Raw genomic sequence first — 25,911 nt, forward strand, 5'->3', positions numbered from 1 at the left:
AGACTGTCCATTGATTGATTACACTTTAATGCAATTTTAAATACACAACACAGATTGACCAAAGTGCCCATTGTCTCTTCAATACTACAGCAAAACTTCAGCTACAAGAATAATCCAAGAATTCTTGAGCACTGCTACCCAGATGTCAGTGGGTTCGAGTTCACTGTCGAGATGATGCTACCTTGAGACAGTTGAGCTGGCGTGTGATTGGCTAGAAAGAGTAGTGGACACACTGAGCTGAGAGAAACCACTATTACTGGACTCCAGGCTGGTCATGGATCCCCTAGAAAAGCAGACATAGCGATTTCTTGACACTTTTGGAAGTCAGCCTTGATAGAGGATTTTTTTTCTCCTTAAAAAAAAATAATAATAATAAAAACAAAAAACACAACCAGTGCAGGGTAGAATAAATGAACTGACCTGATGTCTTGGGAAGCCAGCACCTCAGTACAGTACATGATTTTACACTTGTGGGAGGAGACTTGCAGAGAGGCCAGCACATCATCCACACAAGACAGGCTGGAGGCCGAGGCAGCCGGGGAGCTGTGAAAGCACCACTGGAGAATGTAGCATCCACGCCAGCGAGTGATGTGAGAGCCCTGTTTGAACAAAGCGAAGGTGCAGGATCAATATGAGGCTCCAGTAATGGGGATAGGGGATAGTGGTGGACAGTTTTGAGACATGTTTGAAAATAAGTCTAAAAATAGAAGACATATCTACAGAATGAGTTTCATTTACCTGTACACTCTCCCCCTCTCTGCAGGTGAGGGATTTCTCCACCGGGCTGTAGTCTTGGCCCAGCACCCAGCTCTTGTCTAAAAGCTGCGAACTGCCAGTCCCTAAGGAAGTAAAACCATGGGCTCCAATTGTGTCTTTCTTTGGCGGCTGTGGAGCCCTCTTTGAATGATAGATGTTGAAGAGCACATCCCCTTTAGACACATCAAAGTCCCAGGTAATGACAGAGGACACTTCCATGATCTCAATTAAAATCTGAAGGCATACAGACAGAATGGGAACCGAACAGAAGACAACAGTTAGTTATGTGATATTAATTTCGCAATTATTTTTCTGTAAACTTGATGTGTACGTTTGTCCCAGCAGGTGACACTTTAGGACACGTTAAATGAATTAGCAGCTAAACTCCCTTCCTGCCATTTAATTCAAGAGGACTAAAATAGTTTTAAAAAAGATTTTACAGCTCAGGTTTGACTTTTTGTACCTTAAAAATATTAACTAATGGGAGGTATTGATATAAAAATGTGTTTATTATTGTAGTTGTTTACATTGTACTTTCTTCCAAGTGGTTAGATAAGTACGGTGGCCTGGAAGTGCAAAACAATGTAACAAATTGCCAAAACTTTTAACATTTCAGAAAACACAAAAACAAAAGACAAAACACGAACATTTCAGAAAACACAAAAACAAAAGACGAAACACTTCAACATTTCAGAAAACACAAAAACAAATGACGAAACACGAACATTTCAGGAAACACAAAAATAAAAGCAGAAACACTTTTACAAAAAGACGAAACAAATTACAATTGCGGAAACCCGGAAAGGGAGGGGCCCATTTCACAAACATTTTTGGAAATCCCACAGCCTTTCTCGGCAAGACCCGCCCCGCTGCAACATGATTGGCTCCTGCATTGCGGGAAGGGTAGGCTACACAGATGGAGCGTGATGTCCGTCCCTCGTACCGAGCGAGAGATCTGTTTTTGTGTTTTCTGAAATGTTAAAAGCATTTCGGGTTTTGTTTTTGTGTTTTCTGAAATGTTAAAGTGTTTCACAATTTGTTATATTGTTTTGCACTTCCAGGCCACCGTAGATAAGTGACAATCTTGCCATAGAAACTTGAATGTACCTCGTATGGAACTCCCTTGAAAATACTGGCAATTTTATATATGGAATCGGTCAATAATCGGCTGTCTTCAATCTCCAGCTCCTCTGCTGCCCTGTACAAAGACTTGGGGACTAAACCTCCCTCAGGGATGTCACACTTCGGAGGGGATGAAGAAAACACAACAACTGGGTCTACCAATAAAACACCACTTCAAAGTATTACATGTATTCAAATGCAGTTCTTTGTATAGGACGCAATTCAACCAAGCTCACCACGCAGTCCCCTCCCAAGAAGTCAGGGATAAACGTCTGGTCAATGTAGTTCACCAAACCTCCTGGACCCTGGTAGTCATTTGCAGCATAGACAAGGAACTTCTTACGAGTGTTTTCGTTGATCAGAGGGCTGACCTGCAAGTCAGACACCAGAACATGAATACTGAGTCTACTGTAAAATAAAATCAACATTTTAATATATATAATTCATAGACGTAATTTCAAAATAAATGATGAAAGATGTTTTTGTGTTCTAGTTTCATCTTTGGGTGGTGGTTATACAAACAGTACTTATAGAATTCTTCTACTGTGCCCTGTGACTGACTAGCGAACCAATCCAGGGTATTGTCTGCCTTTCATCTACAGTCAAGCTGGGATCAGCTCCAGCATACCTATATAGGAACCTAAACCGTAGAAGCAATTTAAAAAACTGGAATCTATTGTAGTACATTTGCATTACTTGCACATTGCTTTGTTTATTGCTTTGTAATTCTGGGATTGTTGCATGCAATTTATGACTGCATGATGTAGTCAACCCATGATAGGGGTTTGTTTATATTTCATAACATTAATTATATTTTCTTTCTCAGTACAAATGATAATAGTAACTGCACATATAGGCTTTTGTACCCACACAGGCCTCAACATTAGGTACTGCATGCTGCACACTACAATAAGAACAAATACAAAAGCTGCATGAAAAATTCTTGACCTACCTTTCAACCTATGTATCCACCTGTTTTCAATCACACATTAGATATCTTTGTGTTCAACTAAACAGACCTAGATTTCACACTGAGTGTGTAAATCTGTGAGTAAATTGAGACGAGATCATTATTTCAGCATCTTTCCTTTTGGTGACATTTTTGTTTGGTTAAGTACCGTGAGATCTTTTGATGTACAATATGTGCCTTGGCTCTAAAACGTTTGGGAAACTCCGTGTAAGACCTCTGCCACCATATCTGTCCGATAATAAAGATTATTTCAATTAAAGTGAGTTATCTACATATGGCCATTTTGAGGGAATGAGGACTTACATTCTACATGGTGACCTTATACAGAAGAGACTTTACCAGAGAAGAGCAAAATATTAGAAGCATCTCTCAGTATGATGCAACGCAGCTCTTGCATTGTATTGCATTCGATTCAGCAGTTGTACCTAATGTTGGGGCGAGTGAGTATCGCTGTTTATCCTCACCAGGGCCCAGAGCACGGGAAATACTCGGGGTGCTTTCAGCATGAGCAGGCGGCCCAGAGTCTCGGGGTAGTTGGCCTCCACTACTTCGATGATTCTCAGTAGAGCCTTCAGCCCTGGCCTCCACAGATGACGCATGTTAAGACCCTCCAGATCCACCAGGCAAGTCCAGCAGCTGGCAAACATAATATTTTCATGAAGATATACGCTACAGAAGCAGTTTTATAACTACCGATACGCTACTACAGTGGTGTCAAACATGAGGCCCCGGGACCAAAACCAGCCCCTTGGTGGGTCCAGTCTGGCCCATGGGGCTAGAGAACACATTAACTGCAGTTTTTCAATAAAAGTAACTGTTGTTGCTGTTTTTATCATCCCCTGGAGGTCACACTGATGACCACTTACCACTTAAATGACAATTCTGAAATTGGCAGTTACTCAGGATTTGACACCTGATATTGATGCCATTGTGAAGACTAACAGATGTCCAGTTTTAGGAGCTAAGCAAGCCTACTTCTTATAAAATGCTGTGCCACTGTGAAGAACACAGTTCAGCTTCAGCTCAAAAGGATAGGTTTGGTGGAACCCCCTTTTGTTTTTTTTTTCATCCACTGGCACGAGTATGTATTTTTATATATAAACACATTTACAAGTCAGGGAGACAACTGCATCCTCATTCTGAGATGTTCCCACTTTAGTTAGTATGGTATGATGAGTCAGTTGAGGTTGTCAAGATTTCCAGATGGATGTAGAAATTCATGTAAATCCAAAATAATTTCTAAATCTTATATAAAAGGTACATACAGTATATAGATCCACTGATATCTAAGTTGCATGTGTAAATGAAAACACTAATTCATCATACTGTTGAAATTGCACTAGTTTTTGTTACGTAATTTTAGATTCCTCATATGATTTTAAACAAGATAGCGATCTATAAATGTGAATATTATCCAAATGTACATGCAATTATTTCCCCAAAACTGGAATTGTAATTATTTATATCTTATTAAACCGAGATCGAATTGAGGTGAACGTGGCCCCTGAACTGAAATGAGTTTGATCAACACCCTTAATCGCATGCAAGAAAGGGGAATTGACCTGATTGGTCGACCAAAAACTGTCGTGTTCTCCTCACAGCGCCTCAGTCCCTCTTCATTGATTGCAACAACCTGGGTCATCAAGGTAAAGCATGGATGTCAGCCATGACATTTGTATTCAAAAGGGCTGAATCATGTGTAAATGAGAACTTTAACCCTTTTACCTGTCTCACCAGCACCTCTTCTGTCAAGGCACGCATTAAACCCTTTGTGTCCATGTGCCCCAAACGCAATATATACAGAGGGCGACCATCTAAACACACAAAGCTATGGATCAGACAAACAAATGCATGCACAAACAAGTACTTCCATCAAAATTAAATGGTATTTATATTACAGGTTTTCAACGTATTGCTGGGCATTGATGATTTGTGTTTAAGACTGATAAAAGACTCATGGAAACTATGACAAGTGGTACTAAGACAGTAGTTAATAATTTACATGCCAGTCCAAGTTTAACTAATTGAAATAAATGCATGAGTAATCCCCTATCTAGATATGCATTAAGAGGACAAACAATGATTATGCCTCTATCATTGTGGTGCCAGCCTCCAGTGTAGTAGTCTTGGAGAAGTTGAGGACGCTGCCATGACTCTAATAGGAAATCCACTTGGTGTTGCTTCCTCCATGTGAGTGACTGGCACAGAAGCTCTCGAGCCTTGTCAAAATTGAAATCTGTGGCTGTAAGAAAGCGCAGCACATGCTGATCCTTTGGAATCTGTAAAGCAAAACCAGATGGTTCACCAGAGCTTCGCCATAAAAACATAAACCTACTAAGTTCGAGAAAAATCAACATATCATGAGGTAACCGGGAAACCAACACATGACGTCTATTTAATTAGTAAAAACAAAAAATGTGTGAACAAAAATGAGTGTGGAAAAGCAGAATGATGTATTCAGACAAAATGTATGTAACCTTGCCCTTGTGGGTCTCCTGGAGCCACTGCCGCAGCTGAACAAGACAGCTTTCCTGCAGAGGCGTTAAATCACCTAGGTAACGTCTGATGTAATCAGCATCCAACTTGTCTGCAGGCCAAAACACAGCGTCAGTTTAGCACATAGTCCATTGCGTGCACTACAGAGACTCAGGCACTTTTAACCTGTGTGAAAAATATAAAATAGATGGACAGAAAACCTGCTTAAACAACATGCACTTGCAATGCAGAATTTTCAGACAGTTTCCATATCGGTAATCATTCTTTTCATACATGTATTTGAAGTAGGATGTCACCAAAGAGACTACAGGTGAGTAATAATCCTGTAAATTTAGACTTGGTCCTGATCTACAATAGGCTAACCAACCAAGACAGTCAAGATTTATGAGATTACGGGTATGTAAATTTGCAGATTATTTCTAATCTGTAAGAAAAAGAGGTACATTAGGGATTCCTTTTGTCCTGCAAGGTCTAATCTATCTATGCTAAAATGTCACATAAGAGTAATTCATTTCTACCTTTTCCAGGCCACATTTGTTCCCAAGCTGTAAAAGTACACGTGGACAACATTGTACCCCAAAAGGTACAATGCTGTAATTTATTGTCCAAGTGTGAGGTTTGCAACTGATGCAAATTTGCAGTGGTGTAGAAGTGTGCTAAATCACTCTGTAAGGTAGTTTTAATATTTCTTTTTTTACCTTATTCAAAACTAATAATTGTATCTTATCTTGTACTATGTCTAGTGATGTGCCTGACCAGTGTTCATGAGTATTTGCAATAGGTTGTATTTTTGGGGACACTAATTGTAAAAGAAGAATAGCGTACTTGTTGTTGTTTAGTATATATTGTCACACTGACCGTCAGGAGAGGGGGTCAATATTTCTGTGGGGTGGTCCTCGTCATAGGCATGCAGCACATTTTTGACACAGTCTCCAGAGATGACTTTGGTAGAAGATGGTGGAGCCCAACGGGGTATGTACGTTATGCCCTCTGTTTCCAGTTCTGTGAGGTGATACTGAATAATTTCTTTACCCTACCACACAGAAAGGACACAAGGCTTAGGATCAATGGGACTCTGAACATTAGCAGAGACCAGAAAGTGCAGGCTCAAAAGATTTGAACAACAACATGAACACAACTTTAAAGCTTTAGGGTCAGAGGAGTCACATCAACGAAAACACAAACCTTTTCTATGCTACTAGCATACTGTTTCATCGCTATCTTCTCTGCCATGCCTTCAAAGCCAAAAAAGGATTTAACGTCAAGGCTAGCCGTCTGTTCAAAACATGTCCACTCTTCATTCTCATGATGAACCTGTAAAGCAACACCAGAATGTTTTATGCTGTAGCTCCACTCTGTTAGTTTTACATTCCATGTTACACAAAAAGCAAAACAAATGTAAACATTGTTGTAATGTTTCCCCAAATAGTAGTGCAGCATTTGACTCATGTTAAATAGAACATGAAGAACAATGGACGAACTGGTGACAATATACGGAATTTGGATGGGATTTAATGCTCACCGTGTATCTGCAGCACTCACAGGATATGACCCTGTTGGAAAACGTTTCATTCTGGACCTCAATGACGAGAGTCCGCTCTCTGCGGTTCAGTGTGTTCTTTTGGATGAAATATAGGTAGTCTATACCAGCAATCTTTATGTAGAAAAACAACATTCACATGGTCAACACAAGAATATTTCAACAAAATATAATGCGCATGAAAGGTCTACACACCCCGTTCAAATCCCAGGTTTTTGTGATCTAACAAAATGAGACTAAGATAAATAATTTCAAAACATTTTCCTCCATTAATGTGGCCTATAAACTGTTCAACTCAACTGAAAAAACATGAAATCTTTTCGAGGGTAAAGCAAAAATAAACAAGTGAAATAATATAGTTGCAGCAGTGTACACCCGTAGTAGTTCAGTTATTTTTACTTGCCTCCTCAAAAGATTTAAAAAATTCAATTGAGTTGTAGAGGTTAGAAGTCACATTAAGGCTGGGAAAGTTTTTTTATTATTTATTTTGGTCTTGTTTTTCTGTATCACAAAAAGAAACATTTGGACAGGGGTGTTTAGACTTTTTATATCCAGTGTGATTAGTAGCTCAATTTTGCATTATCTGCTCATATGCTTCAAAATGTAACATCATCTTGGCATACTTGAGCAAGCAGAGTCCACTGATTCTTTCAACATCTATTGTATGTACTGTAGGTGATAGCGTCAAACTAGATTTTCTGATGGCCCTCAAAGAGAAGTGCATGAAAGCAAAGATACCCGTTTGAGGAGTCTAGGTGCATCAATGTCAATCCTGCAGCGCCTCTCGATCACCAGTGTGGAGCCATCCTGGCTTGTGCTCTCACTGATGATCTCACTGTCTACAAACACTGGGATCAATGGACACTTTGGGAATCTCTTGTTGTAAGCCTGAATGGGAGAAATTAAAGTCGTAGGACCTAAAGTAAGTAGAGTAATTTACTGTGGTAACAGCAAATCAACAGCTGTAAAAGTACATGAATAAAGATATGGTCAGGTACCACAGAAGCCTAGTTTATTGATGACAGTGCTAACACAAAATTACATCATACAACAGCAGGGAACTCTGAAAAACAATACTAGCGCTAACCCAGTATGAGAGTTACCAGTAATTATTTTATCTTAAGTTCAGATGTTAAGATGATAAGTTGTGTTGTATAAGTACTTGCATAAATCCATTGTAGCAACAGAAAACCAATGACCAAATTGCATTAATTCTGCAGTTGATGGCTTTTCAACTAGGACAAACTTGTTGTAGGGTTATAATGATACTGACAATAGTATTCATAAAAAAAGATGAGTAAAAAAATGAAAGTATTACTGTAATTAGGACAATTGTCAGAAATATTGACTGCCAAAGGAAAGCTGAGTCAATGTTTAATGAAAAATCTTGGGAGTAAATAAAAGTGTCTGTAGGGGGGACGATTCATTTGTCTCAAAGGAGCTGGAAATCTACAAAAAAGTGTTATTTTATTATCCCTTAGAGCAAGGAGATTTATTTTAAGAGAAGATTTTCATGGGGTCCAACAAAGCGTCTGCGGATGTTTTCTTGAACTGTGTATTGAAAGAGTCATAGCTGGTGTCTGCAGTGCAAAGTGTCACGGTCTTTCACCTGCATTGACATGTTGCGTAAGCATGGTTTAATGTATAACGTCAGGCAAGAAGCAAAAGCAAAAAGAGGGAGAGGAAAACCTGCTCTGACTTCGATAAATATTGACTCTGCACTTCAAATTTTACATACAACTCCTGACCTGCACACAGTAGAGACAGCTGCATCAATACCATATTGAATCCAGCCAATCATCTGAAAGTTAAGGCTTGTGTGCATAAATACCGTCACTGATGGCCATACTGGCACCTCCATACTATCAGCTACTAAGTTACATAACCGTCTGTAAACTGAAATAATATAACTCAAGGGCTTTTTGACATACTAAAGCATCATATGAGAAGTCAATAAAACAAGACCATCATTAACTCGTTTCAATTGAGTGGCGACTGTTTTGTTTTTGTGCAATTCATCAATGCTAACTGGGAAGGTATACTCAGTAGTTAGCAGGCAATAATTTATAGGGAAATGTTTCACAGAACACTGGGGTACGCAGATGATCATGAAGCAGTAAAAGCCCCACCAGCATGACACAAAGTCAGTACAAGAAGTAAAAAGGCCCAGGTCCCACTGCCTACAACAAATCCAAATGCACTAGAAACCTACAGGAAAATGACACCTGACTTGCAGTGTGACTATTTAGGGACAACACTACTCACTGCCATTATTAACTCAAATGGATGTTTGTAGACCCGAACAGGTGATTGGTATTCCCGCACCATGGCTGCAGCTCAGTCCCCGTCCCTGTTAAATAACCACAAAAATGACAAGATGACTCTTTGTTCCATGTTCCTACCTGCCTTGAGTTACGGTTAGGGTTCGCAGTAGTCACAGTAGTTTGCATCAAGCCTATACAACATTCTAACAATATTCTAAGGAGTAAAATGCGTGACTTACAGTGATGAAATGTTGATGACTCGGTTTAAGATGTTTCAAGTTACTGATCCATTTCAATGTCGCCCACACTGTCAGCTGGAAGAGGAAAGGCTTTTTTGCCTCATTGGGTGTTGTAAAATGACAAGCACTCTGACCAGATGGTGATTGTGAACTCCGCCTCTTTCAAGCCAACTAGACGTCACACAGCAGCTCTAGCAGCCCTGGTAGAAGCGGACAGGTAGGTGGTAAGTAAATGTTACATGACATCTAAGCTTGGACAATCTGCATTCACAACAGACTTAACAGTTATGGAAGGGGGGAGGTGTGCGAAGCGACAGAACAACAATCACTTAACAGGCTGCTTCAAGTATATATACAGTCGTGGATATAAAATGTCTACTCAACCCTGTTCAAATGCCGGGTTTTTGTAAAGTTAAAAAAATAATAATAATCAAGACTATTCATTTGGAGGCTTTTTTACTCCCTTTAATGTGACCTATACCCTGCACAACTCAACTAAAATTACAATATTTTAATGCGGAACATGAAAAATAACAAAATGGTTGTATTATGCACACTCTCAAACTATTTTTTGCAGCACTTTTGGCTTTTATTATAAAGCACTGTCTTTTTGTATAAGAGTCTTATCAGTGTGGCACATCTTGATTGTAAAATTGCTCCAAATCTGTCAGATTGCAAGAGCATCTCCACCTGTGCACAGCCCTCTTCAGATTCAGCTATGGACTGGCAGGGCCGTGCCAAAACCTTAATCTTCTCCTGGTGAAGCCATCTTTTGTTGATGCGTGTGTTCATTGTCATGCTGAAAGATGGAAGTTCCGCTTCATCTTCAGCTTTCTAGCAGCAGAAGCCTAACGGTTTTGGGGAAACACTGAATGGTATTTGGGACTGTTCATAATTCCAGTTGGAAAACAGCCCCAAATTATAACGCGGCCTGCCACCAAAGATATTCTTACGGTGATGAACGATGTTGTGTTTACACCAAACAAACATTTTCAAATTATGGCCAAAATGTTCAACCTTTATTTCACTGGACCATAACACATTTTGGCAAGTTTCAAGTGTGTTTTTGCAAAATGTCGCTGGGCTTGTAAGACAAGGCTTCCATCTTCCATTCCACATAGCCAAGACAGAAGATAGTACACATTTACTGCATGAGCAGCCAGTACTTGCCAGAAATTTCTGCAGCTCCTTCAGTGTTGCTGTTGACCTCTTGACTGCCACCATGACCATTTGTATTCTCGTCTATTTGTTGACTTTGGAGGGATGTACAGTTCTTGGTAATGTCAATACTGTACCTTATTTTTTCCATTTGATGATGACTGTCTTCACTGTTATAAGAGTGTGCGCGCACACACATTGTCTCAGTTGTATAATAGGTTATAGGTCACATTAGTGGTGGAATTTTTTATTTTTTTTTTGGAAAAGATCTTGGTCTCATATCACAAAAACCCAGCATTTGAACAGGGGTGGGTAGATTTGTATATCCACTGTACATCCACGCAGAGAGTTAGGGATTAAATATATTAGTCATCATTCATTTACCCCAGTGACTCTACTAATCCGCCTAATACAACTCACAGTTCAAAGTAAATGTATTTTTTTTTTATCAAAGCCTGAAATATTTGCAACGCAAATGACTCATGCGTAGGATTAGTTTTTCAAAAAAATCAAAAAAACAAATAATTATTACCGTGTTGGAAGACTTAGCTCGAAGGTGTTTAGCCATCAAATTCAAGTGCCAGCAACAAACCAGCTTCCTGTAGGAGACCGGAAGTTAACAGACTCGTGACCGGCGTCACTCGTCGCCGTGACAACTGTGATTTGCGACAGTTATATTGTCGAATTCATTTATATTGGCAGTCAAAATTACTGTTATCATGCGTAAGTGTTGTGTGACAAAGCGTTTTATGAACCTATGTGGTGTACTTTTTAAAACCACTTACGTCAGAATGACGTTTTACGCAATACTGATGAAATACAAATATTTAATATCACACTTTGAAGACATTGTCTTGTATCTATTATAATATTGAAATCCTTATGACGTTTTACGCAATACTGATGAAGTACAAATATTTATTATCAGACACTTTGTAGACATTGTCTTGTATCTATTATAATATTGGAATCTTTGTTTTTTTTGGGTGGAGGGGTGGACAATATTAGTTTCGTAAGATGTTTAATCATCACTTATAAAATAATAGAAGACCCAATCACGCTGGTGGAAATTGCTCTGGAAAATGTCAACACCCAACTTCCCATCGCCTCGCTCATTACCTCATTTTTAGACTCCTTAGTACACCATGTCTAATTACCAGTAATAAACACGCTGAATAGTCTTCTCCTGAGAGGCATCGAATTTTACACACCTGCTTTCTTTATTTAGTGTTTGCTCCCTCACCAAAAACATCAAATCATCATGCCAGACGCGTGTATAATAGCAAACACAAACGCTGTCGGAGTATTACAATAGCAGCAACAGAAGAAATTAAATAAGTGCCATCTGCATGGCAACTGAAATGTAGAAGAGGTTCATCTTTGTTTTCTTGATCAGGTTTTATGGGAGGAAGGCATTTTAGGGAAGACGGTAAAGAATTTGAAGTAAAATACTCCCTGTTTGGTATTCAGCTGGTGAGAGAGCAACATTGTGTGTATTAATGTAAAATGCAAATAACATTGAGTCAAATTGAAAATTTAAAAAGGGCGACGAAAGTATGTAGTTCACTTTCTGCCCACTTGAGGTCCTCAGTCAATTATGACAATAACCTGAGTTTGTGATTGACACATGCAGGGACACTACAACAAAAGTATTCATCAACTGTTAAAATCATGAACTGTATGTCATCCATGAGCCCCTGGAGCACCACCATCTTCACAGCAATGGGGGAGGCTATGGAGCGATGTCAGATGATCAATTATACAGAAGTGTTACCACATACTCAATTTATACCATAGTGATGTTTCTCAATGTTTATTTTTCCAAAATACTTTGAGCAATTTGTATGCTTATCTAACACACAGATGCATGTATTCACATCATTGTGAATACATGCATTGTGACCTTGATGCCTGTTACGCAGTATGAAGAATAATGCATTTATCTTTGTCACACTTTCATCAAACTTTGGCACATGAACATATACCCATATACAGCCTCACATCAAATAGCACCAGCATGAAGTGCACCCTACGGAATCAAATCGAAGTAGAGAAGACAGATGTGATTTATGAAATCCCTCGCCTCAAATTTTCAGAAGAAAAAGACTGTTGTGCATCCATAATCGGAAGAGGAAAAACTGAATTTAGCCTTATAGAATCATTGTAAGATGGAAATTTACATTACAGTCTGGAAGTAGCCTAAAATAATTACATTTGACAGCAATATATTCCCCCTTTGGAATAAAGAGGCTGCAGGGAAACAGACCTGGAGCAGTTAAAATAGAAAGAAAGTCTCCGCTTCTTAGTTGAGCAGGAGAATTATGTGGTGGCAAGTGCAATGCAAAAGTGTGAAGTGAAAATGCTGCTCATTACGAAGCATAATGACACAGAGCTGTTATTTAGCTGATGAGTCAATATCACAATATTGTGGCTAGCTTGAATTCCTCATTTCACCCAAAGAAGTTGAGATGTTCCATTAAACTTCCTATTCATTGTACTAAAGGGAAACCAAACCCCCGCAAAAAATTTGTTTAAAGCAAGAATACATTCAACTGAAGGCCTTTTCACACTGCACTTAGCCATGCAGTGCGTTAAACCAGCTCACAGTCCGGACTACAGATGAAGTTCAAAGTTCTCACTTTCCTTTGTAAATATTATTTGAGCTTATTAATATAAGTCCTTCAGTGAGTCAGTCCTTATTGTATGACGATTTATGACCACGCACTTCAGTATGAATAATTAACCCACAAAGCATTGGGTGCTTAACACGCCAGTAAAACTGTATTCTTAATGTGTAATTAAAAAAGTAACAACAATCAAATGCACTTTTTAGTAAGGAAAATAACAAAAATAGTGTGGCGATAGTGAACTCGTGCATTTCTTAGCACTTTCATAGTACTGTACCGTCCGTCACTGTGCATTGTAAAATAAACAATAATCTCCCAATCACTTTGTTGGGTTTGTTGAGAAAGAAGCTATCTACATTAAGGGTCAAATACAACTGAGAAGCTGGGCTCGGTTTTGTTCTGTTCAAAATCACCGTCTACAAATGAATGCTTGTTGAGAGACATTGATGACTCAAAAGTAACTATTGCTGGTTTTGAAAAAGTAACTATAGTCTAACTATTTTCCTGGAAAAAGTAATGCATTACTTTGCTCGCTCCTCAAAATGGCAGCATTTTGGAGTATGTGACGCGTTATCCGCATCACTGCTCAGGAGCGGTGATGTCAGAAGCCGCATCCAGTCGGAGAGGGGTTGGTGGAGAGATGGCAGCGTGCTAGCAGCAATAGACCAACCAGCAGGTAAAGCATCCATGCTACTTCCTAGTAGGCCGCTAAGCAACCATTTGACTTTTTGTAGTGGTATGTGTGCAAATGTTTGACCACTTAAAATAAGACCTCAGAGTTTCATTACTCTGCTACAATTTCATATTTACGGTGATTCTGATGAGGATACCAAAGGCCCTTTATCATATTGACCCTGCCTAAATGAGTAGTAAAGCAAAAAAAGAAACATAGGAAAGGCTTTAGATATCAGGATCATATCACAATATTAACTAAGACACAAGATTAAATGATTTCTATGCAATGTGGTCATAATCATTCTGCGTGAATTTTAATCCAGTGACACTATATGATCAAATTGAGGGGCCCTTTGAACCAGAGGAGGAAAAGGGATCTGGGGAAGTGAAGTCATTCACATGTTAATAATGTAAATAGAACTGAGAGGAGTATGACATGGTAAAAGTAAAGGCCAGTCAAAATGATTGAGTGATGATTATTGAAATGAAATACAAAATTTTTGAACATGCAACCAGAACCAGTGATCACATTGCACTAGAAAATAGATCAAGGTTACCAATTTAGTGGTGATACAAGCGCTAGTCGTAGAGGGCACACTTCACAGACTTCAAATGCTTGAAGAAATTCAGCAGCAAAAAAAAACAACAGAAAAATATCTCCATCCTGAGGGAGGTTTTTCTGTTCCTTGAGAATTTTGATGTCACAGTACAATGTGCACTGAAGATGGTGCAATGCAACTTGAGCCTTGGAGAAACCAACCTTTTACGTGTATTTACATGAGATTTGATGTCATGCCACTGACCTGGACTCAGTCGAGGCACTTTGGGTTGCTTTGAAGGACTGTCCTCCAAAATTCCAATCCTATCACTGAATTGCTATCATGAGGATGCTACTCTGATTAGACATTTTTTTGTGATGTGACTACTTAATTACACTAAATGTGGATCCAAAAGTGACACTTGACACAGAAATGAAAGAAAAAAGAAAGCTTTATTTCTAAAACGGGCTGCACCACTGTGGGTGTGTTTACAGCCGCCCTCAATCATGGTCATCAACGCGGTTCTTTTCATTCCCATTAAATCCGGTGCGCGAGTACTGCACTGACAGTTTTTGACATGGTAGCGCGCAGACAATCAAACTTCTACTAAGAAGAAACTGATTTGCTCGAGTCTGGGAGGTCGAAGTGCTCCAAGTACAAGTATGTTTAGACAGAACTACTGGCAGACCTCCATGGGGGGAATGATGCAAAGTTAACCATGAAGTGGGCACTCGGAGACTGGCCCCCCCATAACTATGCCAGCCAGTGGGATGATTTAAATAAATGTAATGATCAATGAATTGATTTCAACAATTCAGAGGTTTTGAATATTTATTACATATTTATAAATGAATTACGTCAGTCTGACATCCACCACAAATATCTGCAGAGCTCAGAATCTGTCTGCCTGTGCCCGTATCAAATTCACCAGAATCGTGTATGACCAGCTGCTGTGGTAAATGGTTAGATGGTCTGGGCGGGTGTAAATTCAGTCAGACTTTCTGCCACCAAATTGTCACTCCGCTGGGCACATCTGCAAGGACACACCCTCGCCACGGCGGAACACCCAGCTTGGAACAAACCGGAAATTTGAAAACACACACAGAGGGCCTTGCACTTGAATGAAAATAAGGATATGCCGGCATTTGCGCCCCGTCGCAGAAAATACTTTTGAGCACTAAGAGAGAGCACAAAAAAAATGAGAAAAACTGTGGGACGCAAAATGCTTTAGCTGTTGGAAGATCAACTGACAAATGCCACGCGTGAAACATGTATGATTTTAGGAAAATTACAGTGGGTTAGAGAGTCAGGATATTGCCACATAAGCCGCGACATTAGGCATACATACCTATACAAAAAGTAATGGGGTATAAAAATATATTTTCATTAAAACGCCTGCCTTCACAGTCTTCAGTTTGGGTTAACACTGTCAGAGTGCCTTTAATTAAACAATATGTACTGTTTTTCCACACTGAATGTTACAGAGAGCTCTTTTAATATGCTGCCACTTTAATTTATGTAAATTAGGTCATTACAATTGCAAGCATGCAACAATATCATATTGCTAAACAATACCACAGTGTCAGTGTCAATCCAAACTGAGCATTATTGTATTATTCTAGGTAGTCATTTTGATACAGTTCTTGTACTGGATCTTGTTAGATTGTGAATGGTCTTTGCTGTTGTCATGCGACTCCACCCCATTGCCAGCTGTACCTGCACTTTGTGTCACAGGAAATTGCTTACACGACATTTAGACGTGCCAGCAGCTGTGTCTGTCAGTGCAGATGGAGACATCAAACCAGCTCAAATGAGACCAATTAAAGCAATTACACGGGAGATTACAGATAGGACATGACAGTGATCTGTCACTCATTTATTTTCTGTGTCAGCGAAAAATACTGGTTACATGTTGCCATGTCATTGAATTAAGAAGAAAGCATGCATGAAATAGTTTTGGGTGAGGAGATTTAGATTATATTAAGATTAAGATTTAGAAATAGATGATGAGTTCAAAACTCCTTTGGTTTTTGATTAGTAAATCAATTTATTAATAATTACTCTGCAGACATGGTATAATAAAAGAGAATACATTCACATCAAATATTCATCTTGGATATTAAAAATGGTAAATTTACACCAACAAATATGTTCTATTAAATAACCAACCCTGAATCAATCGTGGAATCTACAGCAACAGCCAGGAAGTCTTGGGATTTAATTAGTCAAGTGTTAAATCTTTTATTAAACATTGATTTTTGCATGCTGGAAATACACAGAAGAGCTCATCTGAAGCCTTTCAGGGAATAAAGAGCCTCTTTAATCAAGGCTAAGCATCTTAATGATTTACCACCCAGATGCGTGTTTTGTGCAAGGGCACTTATAGTTTCCAGGACAAAAAAAATAAATAAAGAGGACTACAATCATGTCAAGCTCAAGAGAGAAAACGCTGTGCTGTGGTACCTTTTGAGAGCTGACTGAAATTTGCAGAAAACCTCGTTGAATGTCAGGTTCAGAGGTTACGATAGCTTCTGTGTATTGCAGCCATATTCAACCTCCATCTGACTCATCTGCAGCCTTTTCACCAGCAGCATCGATCAAGAGGTTAAATAAGTTATGAGAAGCTGCACCATGTTTCGAAGCAGAACAGCATATTTTCATTTCTGCAAGAACTTTGACAACGTTTTGAAAACTCTGAACTGCAAAAACATGTTTTTCTGGCATTTGAGAGGGATGAACTTTTAACTGTCCGCCATCGGCTTCATGTTTGTGGACGATCACTTCAAAGCATCAGAAAGCCCTGCTACAGCCTGTCACATACAGAGGTGACCAATTATTTTCTGTCATCTCCCTCCCACTTCAGTTCTTCATTTTTAGTAATAACCCCTGGTGTCTGATTCAGCCGCTTGTCTGCATCCTCTTTCACTCAATCCAGTCATTTCCTCTCAAGGATGAACAGTTTTGTCTCCCACATGGAAAATATTTTCCACACTCAATCACCTCAATGACAACTTGACAGTCCACTCAGATGAAAGGGTCAGCGGGGCAGATGAACTGTCTATCAGGCATTTCTCGTTCTCGCCTCTTCCGCTCATCTCTATCGTGTCACATCTTCGGCTTCCTTATTTGTCAGGGCTGATTAGTATGGATTCACCCTATCAACATCGAAGAGTCATAAGCCACAGACAGACAGCCTCTCTGTCTTCACCCTTGTGGAGTAGGCATATGCTTGTTACTCAGACAGTGTTTCCGGAGTCTTGAATGCAGTTTTTAATGTAACACAAACAATTTTATGTTAAAATACTCAAGATGTTTAATTCATCCTAATTACAAGGAATGTGTATAGCATGTATGGTTAATATTTGCCCTTTAACCTTTGTTAGATCACATTTAAGAATTCAAATGCTACACCTTTTTGTTTGTCTTCACATAATAAGTGTAAAGGTTCAACACATTTAAAAGGAAATTTTCACAGCTATTGTTGTTTTTATTTATTTGAAGTCTATTAGAAATTTAGCCCATGCAGGTCATTTCAAATAACACAAGGTGAACATAAGCATGAGCATAACAGTAACTTTCTCGTGATTCATCGCTTACTCTCCATCAGTGTTTTCTTTTCTTTTGCTTCCGTACTCTTGAGCGTCTTCGCGGCGAGTCAGTAAACTTTGTTGGTGGTCTGTTGCTTTAAATATGGCTGGTGTAAAGCGTTGTGGGTAACATCTTTTCGTAAGGGTAGGTAAGGAGTAACCTATGCTAATGTTGGGTTAAAAGAATGCACAGACCTGTCTACCATTCATGGGTTAAGTCAAATGCTGTCATCTGCTGTATTTTCACAAGTCTGCTTAATGCAACAGCATTCAAGATCCAATTTAAAGGCTCTATCAACAATTTTGCCCTTTCAAAGAAAAAAAATGCTAAATTTGGATTATTGGTACCTTCAGAAACATATCAACGTTTATTGTTGTGGGTGCATTATTTTGCTTCTTTCATCTAATTCAATGAGGCAATCAAAATAGCAGGTCACCGAAAGGAAATTAGTATGTAAACTGATTTTGAGTATCGTGTTGTTTGTAAATATATCTTTGTGTTTATTCCATTTCCATTGGTGTTCAGGTGTGATAATCGTCTATTGACCAATATTGATTTTACTCTCAAACCCTGAGTTTCAGTAAGATGGACACCAGTGTGTTTAGATCTCTAACATGAACCTACCATACCGTACACGTCTGAGATTCATACCCGTCCCCAAACTTAAGAATGCCAAAAAGTGGGACAGTGCAGATAGGTTAACTTTGGTACCCTTAACAACTTTTGAAATTGTAAGTCAAAAATATTCTATTTTACACACAGATGTAGGAAGCAGCACTGCTTGTAAGAAATGACGCTTTAGGAAAACCTTTAAGTAGGATGCAGTGCAGTTATTCACCAGTGCAGACCACAGCTACAATAATAATCATACTGTTTGAATAATGATTAACTATGACATTGTCAATCAAAACTAGTAATATTTGGGATGGATCGCTTGGGATCTTAATATATTGCGCAGGTGTACAGACTGTAACGTTGTGGCTCAGCTCTGCAAATGCGCAATACCTTTGCAGCTCTGTAAAAAAATGGCAATGAGACAGCTGGGACAAATGCAGCATTGTGTCTCTGGTTCTGGAGCAGCCATGGACAATAATGATTAAGTAACTGGGAAGCATTACACCATAGCCATTTTTGTTCTCTTTAAAGGTGGCTTTCCACTGCAGGAAGTGCCAAACCAATTTAGGACTTGCCGCACTTCATGCTAGTTTTGACTGCCAGAACCACCCGTGAAGAATTTCTTTTACATGGGCAAGAAATCGGTCCACAACCTCAGGGTGACTACTGTTGAGCAGCAATGAAAAAGCAGCAGGCTGTTGATTTTCATGTGAAATTTGACAGGTGACCATGAGAGGGGTTGAATATCCCACCGAATGAGGCACTGCCTCGAGGCCCTTACATTGTCATGCCTCAAGTACCGCATGGCAAAAAATGATATGACTGCATTCAAGCAATGAACAATCTTCAGCTTTTCTCATCTGGCATTTATTGAAGAAGATCAATACCACAGGAGCCTATTCTGACACAATAAGTACTTAAGTACCTTACCTGTTTATCCAGCTAAATCCAATACAATGACTATATAACACTGTTTTCAGTTTTTATTATTATTATTGTGAGTTTTAGTTCTGTCAAAGTATTTTTTCACCATCATCAATGTGATTGTTCATTTGGATGGTTCTGTGAATGGTTGTGACTGAAGTGCCTTAAAATAACATTCATTCGGTAATGAATATAATTAAACTGAAACAGTTCAGGCGGCACGGTGGACGACCGGTTAGAGCGTCAGCCTCACAGTTCTGAGGACCCGGGTTCAATCCCCGCCCCCGTCTGTGTGGAGTTTGCATGTTCTCCCCGTGCCTGCGTGGGTTTTCTCTGGGCACTCCGGTTTCCTCCCACATCCCAAAAACATGCATTAATTGGAGACTCTAAATTGCCCGTAGGCATGACTGTGAGTGCGAATGGTTGTGTGTTTCTATGTGCCCTGCGATTGGGTGGCAACCAGTTCAGGGTGTACTCCGCCTCCTGCCCGATGACAGCTGGGATAGGCTCCAGCACGCCCGCGACCCTAGTGAGGGGAAGCGGCTCAGAAAATGGATGGATGGATGAAACAGTTCAATGGTTAAACTGTTGAATTAAAAAAAAAAAAAAAAACACTTTTGAATGTACTCTCAATGCAATGTGTAAAACAGATGCATAAAATTGCTGCAGTGCTTCAGTGACTATGCTAATCCTGACAGTTCGCATTAATGGTGTAATTTCCAGCAAGATATCCGTGAAACAGCTTTTAACACCATCTGGGCTGACAGACATGGCAGCGATGACAGAATTCTGACGTGTTATTGTGTGTAAATTAATGAGTGTGGGTGTCTGAAATTAGCTGCAAACATCGACATTAACCCTTGTGAGTCAATATTTACTGTTTTGAATGCACATTCATACCGTACCCACATGTGATGCCCCTGGTTCTTTTTTAGATAAGGCTGGCCTTATCACACACCAGCAGAGCACCAGTGTTACTGTATCCATTTCTGTATTTGCATAATGGGTGAGCCAATCATGGTCCACCATCCATGGACCAGGACTGAACCTCTGGGGCAAGAGCAGGACCAATCAATGATGATGAAAACTACGACTGCAGAGGAAAAAAGACATATAAGTTCAAATGAGCCTGATTTAACTGCTATGCAAGGCCAATAAAACAACAATTTGTTTATTTTGCTGTGGACTTAAAACATTTGGGTTTGACATAATGTTAAATGTAAATGTTAAAAAAAAATAATATAATAACCAATGTTTCATGTAAGCAAAAGTATTAGAACATTTACTGTCTATGCCAAGGAAAACAGCAGCAACTGAAGACAAACAATTCTTAGTGACATCAGCAACAACCTCCAGTAGGACTGAAGTCAATCAGACTTCATGAATAAAGGTATAGAGGCTCTACCAGGATATGCAAACTACTCATTAGCTTGAAGAATAGTAAGCTAAGGCCACGATGGAATTTTCCAAACACTACTGAAACATACCTAAATAAATTCTGGGACAAAGCTTTAGAGACTGATGATATTAACCTTTACCAAAGTGATGTAATGGTAAAGTTTGGAAAAAGAAAACTTCTGCTCATGACCCAAACAAACAAGCCCATCTGTGAAGAGTCATGGTTTGGGGTTATAGGACTTCTTCTGTGATACGCTCAGTAATGTTTGGTGATGAGTAACACAGTACACAGCAGTAAAAAATAAACTCAGAAGTCTACAAAAACATTTTGTCTGCCAATTGAAAGGAATTTGCAAGCAAACTGATTGGGGGTTCCCTTTGTTATCCATCCATCCATTTTCTTTACCGCTTCTCCTCACTAGGGTCGCAGGCTGCTGAAGCCTATCCCAGCTATCTTCGGGTGGGAGGCGGGGCACACCCTGAACCGGTCGCCATCCAATCGCAGGGGACATAGAAACAAACAACCATTCACACTCACATTCACACCTACGGGCAATTTAGAGTCTCCAATCAACCACGCATGTTTTTGGGATGTGGGAGGAAACCGGAGCGCCCGGAGAAAACCCACCCAGGCACGGGAAGAACGTTTGAACCCCGGTCCCCAGAACTGTGAGGCAGATGTGCTAACCAGTCCCCCACCGTGCCGGCTCCCTTTGTTATGCTGCAAGATAATGAGACAAAACACACTGACAAACAACATCGGGCCTAATCAGGGACAAGAAGTGAAATATTTCATGCTGCGCTAACACTTTATTCCCGGCAACAATGGCAGCCCTGTTTCACGCCACTGTGGACTAAAGGGGATGGACGTGAAACAATGCAAGTGGCAGGCAAACGTGATTGATACCTGACCAGATTTTTAAACTGTCAATAAAAAAAATTATGTCACGGTACGGATGAGAAAACCTCTTCAGCCATCGTAGCAATTATATGAGCGCAACTAAACCTGACAGTATGTATGTAATAAGGTGTAACAAAACATCGAGGCGGTCCGTAGTGGGATGGGAATCTCACGGTCCTTTCACGTTTAGTCACATTTGTTGCACGTTTTGTCCCATTTTGTCATATTTTGTCACAGGTTTCACGACAAGCTATGAGTATGGTAGCCATTTTGCCACATCCAATGACAGCACATATGACTGTTTACAATCCCAACGCAAAATTGCGTTTGACTATAGTCTGATAGCCATAGACAAAGTATGTTACATACAGTATACAGCTTTGAAATTAAGTTTTCCATTCCAATAATCCAGTCAGAAAATGTTAGTTATGAATACATAAAGGATCTGTGATAATTTCACTATGCTTGAATGGAATAAAATATTTCCATAATTAATATTATCTCCACCTGGACAAATCTCTACAAATACAAAATAAGATATTAATGAAGAGTCCTTATTACCTCAATGGTTCAAAATGTTACACACATACGGCCATGGTCTCACACATTCACGAATACTGCACTGTATGGATACCTACCATAGTAATCTGTGTTGACCTCACTCAGACACAACACTAGAGGGAATCTTAAACCAAAAGAAATCACAAGGAAAAAGAAAAGAACGAGAACACAGCAAGGCAGCAGATACAGCACAGCAGTACCTGCTGGTCCTGAAAAGATCAAATCATCTGTCGTGGCAAATATGTTACATATTAAATAAAGTGCCCTCAGAGTAGGTCCATTCAGAGCTGCCCATCAGGTGGCGAAACCTCACATTTGGCTGTATTCTTTCTTGATTGCTTTCACGGCAGTGGAAGTGAAATGAGAATATACGTATACAGGATAGAGGTTATTATATATAGGGATATATCATATACTACAACAATGGTTGTCCATTTGTAAGTTAGAATCATGGACACATTTTTTTGATGATAATTGGACAAAGAAAATATCCATCCATCTGTCCATTTTCTGAGCCGCTTATCCTCACTAGGATCGCGGGAGTGCTGGAGCCTATCCCAGCTATCATTCGGGCAGGAGGCGGGGTACACCCTGAACTGGTTGCCAGCCAATCACAGAGAAAATATTCTTATTTCTAAAATTCTTAATTCTAATCCTATTCCAGTTTATTTGTGTATATTTCTGCTTCTTTGGAATAAATCAAACAACAACAATAATAATGAAAAATGATGATAAAAATATAATTATATGAATAAATTCCACTTATATAACATCCAAAGGCACTTGATAGAATATAATCAAATAAAAAAAAAGATTACAACTAATGATGATGATCATGTTTGGAATATAAAGGTCCATAACATTACTGTTGTAGTGTCTGTTGTCTGTAACATGCCATCATTTCTACACTGGTGCAGAAATTGCAGCTATTAAGAACTTTATTAATTTTATGGCAGTGGGAAAAATGTTGTTTACATTCACTTCAGTGGTTGGTGAGTATTTTGAGAATTTTATGATTTGCTATTTACATAAGAATGGCAGTAAATCAAAGAGTTTGTCAGAGGCTGGCATTTAACCTTAGGGTGTAAATAAATTTTTATTTTTCCTGATCTGCCGTGAAAATTTAAGAGGCGAAAGAAGAAGTGAAAGAAAATATAAGATTAGAAATGAGCTCCGTATAGCTAAAAAGAAATGTACCGGTACTGAGCTCAGGGCACAGCTGTAGGGAATCTTTTAAAGAGATTTTCTTCAACACTGCCATAAACTGAGGAAAACTGAAGTCTGAATGCCTCTGATAACTCCCTCAGCTTAACACATGCAGCAGATCTGTTTTTCTTTTGATTTCTGAGACTCCAGATGAAGGTCAATACTGGCCAGTACTGAATCTGAAGAGTAGAAATTGAGGCATTGTTAGATGGCACTATCAGTCAAAGAGACTCCATCATCAAAAGAGAGCGCGCTAACTCCGACTCAGCGTTTGGACTCTCAAGTCTGCCTCATTTAAATCTTCTTATCTTGTGGGAAGGGATTCAGTGGCGCAGAAGCTCAATTGATAAGTGACACTTGCAGCCATTGTGCGCAACTCATAATTGCTCATTTCTAATCGAGACATATTGCCCAATACTTAACAAGTGGACATTAACCTTCAGAGAACAAATTTAGTCAGACTCAAAATGATGACATGCATTGAGGGATGTAGTTTGAGTCTTTTCTGTGCACTTTCAGTTATTTTTTTTTTCCTCCAAGTTGAAATAAGAGGTATGTAAAAATATAACAGAGTTCAACAGGTTAAGGCATGCCTGTGTCAGTGCTGTAAAATTGCAGTTACGAAGCAGCAGATAGCTGAAACTTCACCTCATCACATCAGTACGCTTGCACTTTTTGTCACCGCAAACAATGAGAGCTTGTGAAAATCATATTCTTTGGTGCAGCACATTTGATGCAACAAAAAACACCCTCACGTTGATTTTGAGCTCAGTTCCACAAGCTCAAAGAAATGTGTGGGTGGATACATCCCAAATTCATATCCACTCACCGGCCATATCATTAGGTACACCTGATCAATTAAAGGATCTATAGTGTTCAGATGGCCTATATTTCACTGGCAAGTTCTCTTTATGTATTTTTTGCTCAAGAAAATGAAACTGGCAGTCATTTCCAATAATATCACTGTTTTGGAGTAATCAGTAAATAAATACGCTGGGAACACCACTTTTACATCACCAAAACTGATATGCCGCCATATATCTTGATGTGATGTCAGCGACAGAAATGAAGAATCACTTACTTAATAGCCAGTGTGGACAAAAGAATGTAAAACTATTATTCTGATCCCCTCATTGCATGTTTTTGTCACCCCAGTCCATGATTACTTTAAAACCGGTATGGTTAACATTATTAGCAAAACGAAATAATTATGCACTGAGAGAGAACTAGCCTGACCGGACACTGTTGCATCACAGGCAGCAGCAGTGTCAATGTGTACATTTAGGCATCGAACATAATGTGAGATGGGATTGCAGAACATAATCTGTAAAAACAAGAAAGTCAAAAAATAAAAAGAATATCATGACTAGACAAAAAATAAAAAGAATATCATGACTAGACTGTCACAGAACTTTGCTGTACGCAAGGTACAGTGTGCAGTACATTCAGAAAGCCGTGATTCACGAGCGGCTTACCTTCATTTCCTCTTGGTTTTGAGCGCCAGGTCTGCTTTTTCGTTCTGACTCAGTCCCCTCGAAGGTGCTCATTATTTTCAGGATTGCACCAGCCTGAGTCTTTTAGTGTTCCACACTTACACCATAACTCTTCATCTTCAAATTGTGAATCTTTGAAATCATGGCTGCACATTACACTTCTCTCACACGGTCCATCCCATTTTGTTTTGTTATGCTTAATTATTAAAATTTTGCGAGAAAATAAAATGATTCAAGATGAAGCAACCACTAAACAGCTCCTGTGTGGCCATGGCCGTATGTGTGTACATTTTTTTTAGCTCCTGCTTTTGTTGTTCTGTTGCTAACGTCAGCAGGCCGATGACGCAATCACACAGGTTTTCAACCTAAAAAATGGGGCGAGTTTCACTTCTTTGTGAACAAGTGCGTGAGAAAATAGTCGAACAGTTTAAGGACAATGTTCCTTAAACTGTTCGATGACGCAATCACACAGGTTTTCAACCTCAAAGTGGCCGGGCTAAAATGTGGCTGAAAATCAAAGTCTGCCATGAGAAAACAAGCTAAAAATTACTGGACCACTGAGTCGATTTTGGGGGGGAATTCTTTTCTGCAGGCATCGCATTGCAGTTCTACACCACTGCAAAATAAAATTACAGTAGTGTAACAAACATTACATGTATACTTATAGTGTACAAATGCCATTATTCCGTTCCACCAACAAAAAAAATTCTATATTTTTTTAGAAGGAAAATAGCACTATAATATTGTACTTAACATAAACATGTGCTAACAACATAATTTATCACAATGTAAAGTATTAAACAGTTTGTGATTAATTCATAGCAGCTCCTGGTGTGTAC

At 39.3% G+C, this 25,911-nt stretch overlaps 1 protein-coding gene across 3 annotated transcripts; it reads right to left on the reverse strand.

The window, feature by feature from the left end:
- Positions 1–8: 8 nt before the first annotated feature.
- LOC133415261 (SEC14-like protein 1) lies at positions 9–25,307 on the reverse strand. Of its 3 annotated transcripts, XM_061701185.1 has the most exons (16): positions 9,388–9,473; positions 9,150–9,234; positions 7,623–7,772; positions 6,867–6,998; positions 6,530–6,658; positions 6,203–6,377; positions 5,326–5,435; positions 4,938–5,127; positions 4,574–4,662; positions 4,411–4,481; positions 3,313–3,484; positions 2,115–2,249; positions 1,864–1,998; positions 739–990; positions 421–599; positions 9–283 (listed from the first exon to the last, which is right to left on the reverse strand). In XM_061701185.1, the coding sequence occupies exons 2-16, from the start codon at positions 9,210–9,212 to the stop codon at positions 178–180; spliced, it is 2,088 nt and encodes a 695-aa protein (XP_061557169.1). In that variant the 5' UTR covers positions 9,213–9,234; positions 9,388–9,473; the 3' UTR covers positions 9–177. The 3 variants fall into 3 exon arrangements, with proteins under 3 accessions (XP_061557169.1, XP_061557167.1, XP_061557170.1); XM_061701183.1 differs by lacking the exons at positions 9,150–9,234; positions 9,388–9,473 and adding an exon at positions 25,055–25,307; XM_061701186.1 differs by lacking the exons at positions 9,150–9,234; positions 9,388–9,473 and adding an exon at positions 11,078–11,188.
- Between the last annotated feature and the right edge of the window lie 604 nt (positions 25,308–25,911).

The sequence above is a fragment of the Phycodurus eques genome, chromosome 16 (assembly GCF_024500275.1).
Source record: "Phycodurus eques isolate BA_2022a chromosome 16, UOR_Pequ_1.1, whole genome shotgun sequence".
Taxonomy (NCBI): Eukaryota; Metazoa; Chordata; class Actinopteri; order Syngnathiformes; family Syngnathidae; genus Phycodurus; species Phycodurus eques.

Coding starts and splice junctions, on each gene's coding strand:
- LOC133415261 (XM_061701183.1), bottom strand. CDS start 25,126: ATGAGCACCTTCGAGGGGACTGAGTCAGAACGAAAAAGCAGACCTGGC. Junction 5,128..5,325: donor AGGAGACCCACAAGGGCAAG/GTTACATACATT, acceptor TTTGCTTTACAG/ATTCCAAAGGATCAGCATGT. Junction 4,482..4,573: donor AAGAGGTGCTGGTGAGACAG/GTAAAAGGGTTA, acceptor TTGATGACCCAG/GTTGTTGCAATCAATGAAGA.